Here is a 6,502-nt window from a genome sequence, read left to right as displayed (position 1 = left end):
AAAATTTAAATGATTGAACTAACGATTAAGAGATAATAATTATAGTTAATAATATTATTATTATTTTTATACTACTAATTATAAAATAAACGTTAACTTTGTTTTTTATTGTAAAAATAAATAAATTTTAAAATTATTTAAAATTTTAAATATTAAAATTTATAAAATAAGTTTATTTAAAAAAAGGAATATAAACTAAAATTAAAAATAAATAAAGCTAAATAATTAAACTTTAATGAAAATTTTAAAAAACAAATTAATGTTAATATTAAAAAATTAAGATTAAAAAATAAATTAAAATTTTAATACCTTCTTGTAACATGTATAGGGTATTACTAGCTTATATCCCTTTCAAACTATAAATTATAGCTTCATTTTACTATACATATGAAATCAATTCAACCAAACACCTTACAATTTTACTATTGTAAAATTATATTATTCTAACAGTGTAGTAAAACACAGTCTAGTTAAAATTATCTTGGTGAACCACGTTAAAATTGTATTATTTCTTTATTATTTTTTTCATTGTTTATTGTTTGTGTATTATTATTTATTGATATAATTAATTATATATATACAGAAAGTTCCCAGAAAGTTTGCCAAAGAATGTTTAGGGAATGACATTTCAACCTATTCCTTTGCTATCCTACACGGTCCTGATTCCAATAATAATTGGATTGTCAAATTAGCCAAGACTCAAAATGATACTCAAAATGATAAATTATACATGGCCAATGGTTTGAAGAAGTTTATTGTGGAAAACTCTGTAGAAAATCAAGATATACTTCTTTTCCAACATTGGGGGGGTAACATGAGCTTCGTCGTAAGAAAGCTCGATGTCACGATGACTGAAAAGGCACATGTCCCTGCCCTCACCCCTAGCACGGTTGGTCGCCCACTAGGGAATGGCCCATGCTTGGCCGACATGAATGATAACATAGGTGAAAATGTTGTAGGTGAGAGAAAGAAACGAGGCAGGCCGAGGAAAGCTAATGCACCTATCATTAATGGTTCCACCTCTCAGGAAAGAACCAAGTACATGAAAATGAAAGTGTCAATGTCACTATTCCTAAAGAAAAAGCGAAACACATGCTTCTGAGGTACTTATTATGCATATAAGAAATTCATTGCAGTTTCGTGTTTATTTACTAAATTAAGTTTACAAATGAGCCTCTAATAGGTGAACTCGTCAAAAATCAAGGCACTTTCTTCACTTCCATGTTCCCATTCTTTCAGCGTTCCCTTGATGCAATAACGAACCAAACTCTTGTAAGTTCATTAAACATTCATTTGATTACATCACATTTTTAATATTTTTGTTATTGTAAATGTTGTGGGACGAAGATTCAAACTCATAATTAAACCTGATCTCACGAGTTTATATGTTTTTCCACACATTATATCTTTAATATTGTTTTGACCGCTCTTAATAATTAATGTAGATCATTCCATCTGAATTCTTTGAGAAACACATGCCTATTGCTAAGACTAGAATTGTCCTGCGAAACTCAATTCAAAAAATGTGGACCGTGTCTATTATTCCACTCGAATTGTGCCATGCGTTCTCAAACGGTTTTCAAGCATTTGTCGAGCAGAACATGTTGACATTCATTAGATGTATGTTACGGAAAATAAGCTCCTATCTTAACATCTATTCAGGATATTCATGAATTTAGCGATTAAAAGCATTTTCGAAAAGGTGATACCTTTGATGCGTGAATTTAGTATATCTTTTAGTATAAAGAATGAGAGCCCCACATGTTGCTCCTCTAGTTGGTCCACACGAGCTTGTCAAGATTCAGTTGACTTCGACTGCTAGGACGAAAGAACAACAGAAGCAATCTAATTATTTATGGGAAAAAATGAGTTTTTTTTTTCAATCACATGTTCACCATCTCCTAGATCCCTATTTTAAGCTATTAAATTAGAGAGTTAGGGCAAAAGAAGACCAAAAGACCATTTTTTGGCATTAATCCGTTATGCAATTAATATTCATGATAAACGTTTTATTTCCTAAATAAAATCTATTTTAAAAATTATATTCATAATTAATTTGATATATCATGTTTCTATAATCAATTTACCATGGTTAATTATTTTATTTCATAAATAAAATATTATTTCTATCATGTTTTCATAATCAATTTACCATGGTTAATTATTTTATTTCATAAATAAAATATTATTTCTATCATGTTTCCAAAATTAATTTACCATAGTTAATTATTTTATTTCATAAATAAAATATTATTTCTAATTATTAATAATATCTAATATATTATTAATAATTGGATTTCATTCTCATTAATTTATTCTGCCAACTCTAAATGTGTGACCTCATAGGACCCAATTATAATAGTTATGGGTTTAACCACATTAATCGTAGTTGACTTCTAGCAAAGCAATGCAACTCCTAACATAATCAGATTAAATTATTACTGTTAATTGTCCTATCTAGGTTTAGTCATTGCACATTAAATTAAAGGATATATTTCCTTCAATCTCCCACTTGTCCTTAAACAAGTGTGCAATATAAGATACCTTTTCTCTTAATGTCTTATTTGATGATATGGTGACATTCATATCCTTTATCAAATATGTTTCTTAAACTTTGAGTTCGAACTGTCAATAAAACGGATGATTCAAGTAATCTAACCGAGCATGGCCATTCATTTTCAGTTCTTACCCTTCAAGTGGCCGAGACACCATTCCTTTCCAATGTATCATGTTATACACGAAGTAGGAGAACTTCTCCAGTGTTGTATGACTATCGCTCCCACTCAATTTTTAGCAATACCAACAACTGTTTTTATAACTCACTTTTACGGAAGTGCTTAATAGTGTCAAAGAAATACCAATTATCAAGAGAGACCATAACATATTCATGTCTGAGGAATCTACTAAGCATAGTTTTACTTAAAATTCTACAAATTGTGAAGATTCTTAAGCCGATCTGTCTTACATGTATCCTCCATACACATATATGTAAATGACTAGACACCTCCATGTCCCTATAGCCCATGAAACCTGACACTATCAATCAACTTAAAATATAGTTACATATAAAATCATCTATGTTCATTTGATGATTTCGAACTATAGACTTTTAATAATTCAAAACTTCATTTCGCTTAATGAGGTTTCATTCACCAGAACACTTAAGGTGATCTCATTTGTTAATAATGAATTATTTGGACATATTATTCAATATTGATTAGAACAATATATAAATAAGAATTAAATATCATATATTATAAAATTATTAAGTCAAACATAGAACTAGTGTCAAACACTTATAAAAGCTCAATTAGTACAAAAGCAAAATCAAAGCCATTCTCCAATGTGCTTAAGACCCTTAGCCCTAGTGTGACTTTCATGCTTGGGTGTAGACATATGTTTAGTTAATGGATTTGCAATGTTGTTATCAGTATGCACCTTACACATCCTAATATCACCCATATTGATGATGTGGCAAATAAGGTGATATTTCCTCATAACGTGTCTGGATTTGGAGCTCGAACTCGGTTCCTTTGCCTGGGCTATGCCACCATTGTTGTCACAATAGATGTTAATAGGCCTTGAAATGCTATGAACAACACCGAGTTCATCAAGGAACTTTCTTATCCAAACGGCCTCCTTTGCTGCTTCACTAGCAGCAATGTACTCAGCTTCTGTTGTGGAATTTGCTACTGTATCCTGCTTAAAGCTTTTCCAGCTCACAGCTCTTTCATTAAGACATAACCCGGTTGTGACTCAAAACCATCTTGGTCAGTCTAAAAGCTCGCATCAGTATAGCCTTGCACAATTAATTTCTCATCTCCCCCATATACTAAGAAATCATCATTGGTCTTTCTTAAGTACTTTAGGATATTCTTAGTTGCACTCTAGTGTACTTATCCAGAATTTGATTGGTATCTGCTACACATGCTCAAAGCATATGCAACATCTGGACGTGTACATATCATGGCATACATGATAGATCCTATAGCAGAAACATATGAAATCTTGGTCATTTTCTCAAGCTCAGCAGGTGTACTAGGACATTGCGTCTTGCTAAGATATACACCATGTTGAATGGATAAAAACCCTTTTTAGAATCTTGCATCTTGAATCATTCAAGATTCTTATTAATATAAGTTTCTTGACTTAATCCAAGTAGCCTTTTAGATCTATCTCTATAGATCTTTATCCCAAGTATGTACTCGACATTTCCTAAGTCTTTCATTGAGAAACATTTCTCCAGTCATTCTTTAACGGACTCTAGTATCAGAATGTTATTCCCAATAAGTAGTATGTCATCTACATACAGAACTAAGAATTCTACTTTACTCCCACTGAACTTCTTGTAAACACAAGGATCTTCTTCGCATCTAATGAATTCAAATTCTTTGATCTCTTCATCAAATCAAAAGTTCCAACTCCTAGATGCTTGATTAAGTCCATAAATAGACTTCTTAAGTTTGCATACTTTTCCAGCATGTTTTGAATCTTCAAAACCTTCAGGTTGTGTCATGTACACATCTTCTTCTAAAAAAACCATTTAGAAAAGCTATTTTGACATCCATTTGTCATGTCTCATAGTCATAATATGCAGCAATAGCTAGGATTATCCTAATGGATCTAATCATAACAACTGGTGAAAATGTCTCATCATAGTCAATACCATGAATTTGTCTAAAACCATTGACAACTAATCTTGCCTTGTAAATAGATACATTTCCATTTTTGTCATTTTTAAGTTTGAAAATCATTTTTCTTCCTATGGGTTTAACCCCATTTGGCAAATCTATCAAGTCCCATACTTGATTTTCAAACATCGAATCTATTTTGGACCTCATGGCTTTAAGCCATTTATTGGAGTCTGGACCAATCAATGCTTGATTATAGGTAGAAGGCTCATTATGTTCTAACATAAGAACATCAAGACTTACATTTAAGATAAAATCATTGTAACGTCCATGCATAACCTTTTGCCTTTCCGATCTACGATTGAGTTCAACTTGTTCAACAACTGAATCCGGAATGTGATCCACAACAATTTGCAGATCCTCTTGTTCTGGTTCTTGGATGATATGAGGTCCTAGGCCATCAAAAGTAATCATATCATCATCGATATTATCAGAATCATCTTGTTGTTGAGTTTGTTGTTGTTCATCATCTTGAATTGTTTCAAGATGAATATTTCTCCCACTTGACTTGTTAGAAAGAAACTCTCTTTCCAAAAAGACATTATCCTTTGCAACAAAAACCTTTTGCTCATTTGGATTGTAGAAGTAATATCCAAAACTCCCTTTTGAATATCCTATAAAGAAACATTTATTTGATTCTGGGGCAAGTTTATCTGTTTGTAAATGTTTTACATAAGCTTCGCATCCCCATATTTTCAAAAAAGATAGCTTTGAAACTTTTCCGGTCCATATCTCATATGAAGTTTTGTCTACAGTTTTTTATGGAGTCTTGTTTAGTGTTAGTATAACGATAGTAAGGGCATATCCCCAGAAGGATACCGAAAGATTAACAAAACTCATCATTGATCGAACCATGTCTAACAAAGTCCTTTTTCTCATTTCAGACACACCATTAAGCTGTGGTGTTCTTGGGGTTGACAACTGTGTTACAATACCACAGTTTTTCAAATGATGATCAAATTCGTGGCTCAAATACTCACCACTACGATCAGATCGAAGTACTTTTATTTTCTTGTCACATTGAGCCTCTACTTCATTTTAAAATTCTTTGAATTTTTCAAAGGACTCCGATTTATGTGACATGAGGTAAACATATCCATATCTACTCATGTCATCAATAAATGTGATGAAATATTTATAGCTACCTCTAGCTTCTATGCTCATCGGTCCACATACATCAGTATGTATTATGCCTAGTAGTCTAGTAGCCCTTTCAAATTTTCCTTTGAAAGGTGACCTTGTCATTTCGCCAACTAGACACGATTCACATGCAACAATGGATTCATAATTCATGTCTTTAAGAAGTCCATCTTTATGGAGCTTCTTCATGCGATTAACACCGATGTGACCCAATCGACAATGCCATTGGTAGACTTCACTAAAATTATTTAACTTTTGTCTTTTGTTATTTATGTTATATAATTCTGATTTGAGATCCAAAATGAAGATCACATTACTCATTTGAGCATTCGCATAAAAAATATCATTCTTAAAAACAGAAAACTCCAATTTTTAATGCTAAATTCAAAACCATTAGAATGTAATACAACAACCGAAATAAGATTCTTAGTAATGCAAGGAATATAATAACAATTATTCAGTTCAAACACTAAACCAGAAGGTAAAGATAGACTATAAACTCCTACGGCAAGTGCATCAACATTTGCTCCATTTCCAACACGCAAGTCTATCTTCCCTTTCTTCACTTGTCTTCTATTTCTTAGTCCCTTCACATTTGAAATAATGTGAACATCACATGCAATATCAAATACCCAAGTGGGACCATCATTGCACATGACTTCGAGAGTCAT

The 6,502-nt window shown here is 31.9% G+C and overlaps 1 protein-coding gene across 1 annotated transcript; it reads right to left on the bottom strand.

Moving 5' to 3' along the window:
- Positions 1-3,327: 3,327 nt before the first annotated feature.
- On the bottom strand, positions 3,328-6,502 carry LOC124941538. The gene is made up of 5 exons (XM_047481878.1): positions 6,307-6,502; positions 5,195-5,305; positions 4,837-5,083; positions 3,976-4,056; positions 3,328-3,727 (listed from the first exon to the last, which is right to left on the bottom strand). The coding sequence occupies exons 1-5, from the start codon at positions 6,500-6,502 to the stop codon at positions 3,328-3,330; spliced, it is 1,035 nt and encodes a 344-aa protein (XP_047337834.1).

This window comes from Impatiens glandulifera, chromosome 6 (genome assembly GCF_907164915.1).
Source record: "Impatiens glandulifera chromosome 6, dImpGla2.1, whole genome shotgun sequence".
NCBI lineage: Eukaryota > Viridiplantae > Streptophyta > Magnoliopsida > Ericales > Balsaminaceae > Impatiens > Impatiens glandulifera.
Note: the sequence above shows the minus strand (reverse complement) of the source record. Positions and strands in the feature narration are given on the sequence as shown.

What these genes read in the sequence shown, in the direction of transcription:
- LOC124941538 (XM_047481878.1), bottom strand. Translation starts at nt 6,502, where the DNA reads ATGACTCTCGAAGTCATGTGCAATGATGGTCCCACTTGGGTATTTGAT. An exon ending in TAGTCTATCTTTACCTTCTG is followed by an intron (nt 5,306 to 6,306) that starts GTTTAGTGTTTG and finishes GTTTCTTTATAG; the next exon opens with GATATTCAAAAGGGAGTTTT. An exon ending in TCTGCTATAGGATCTATCAT is followed by an intron (nt 3,728 to 3,975) that starts GTATGCCATGAT and finishes TCTTAATGAAAG; the next exon opens with AGCTGTGAGCTGGAAAAGCT.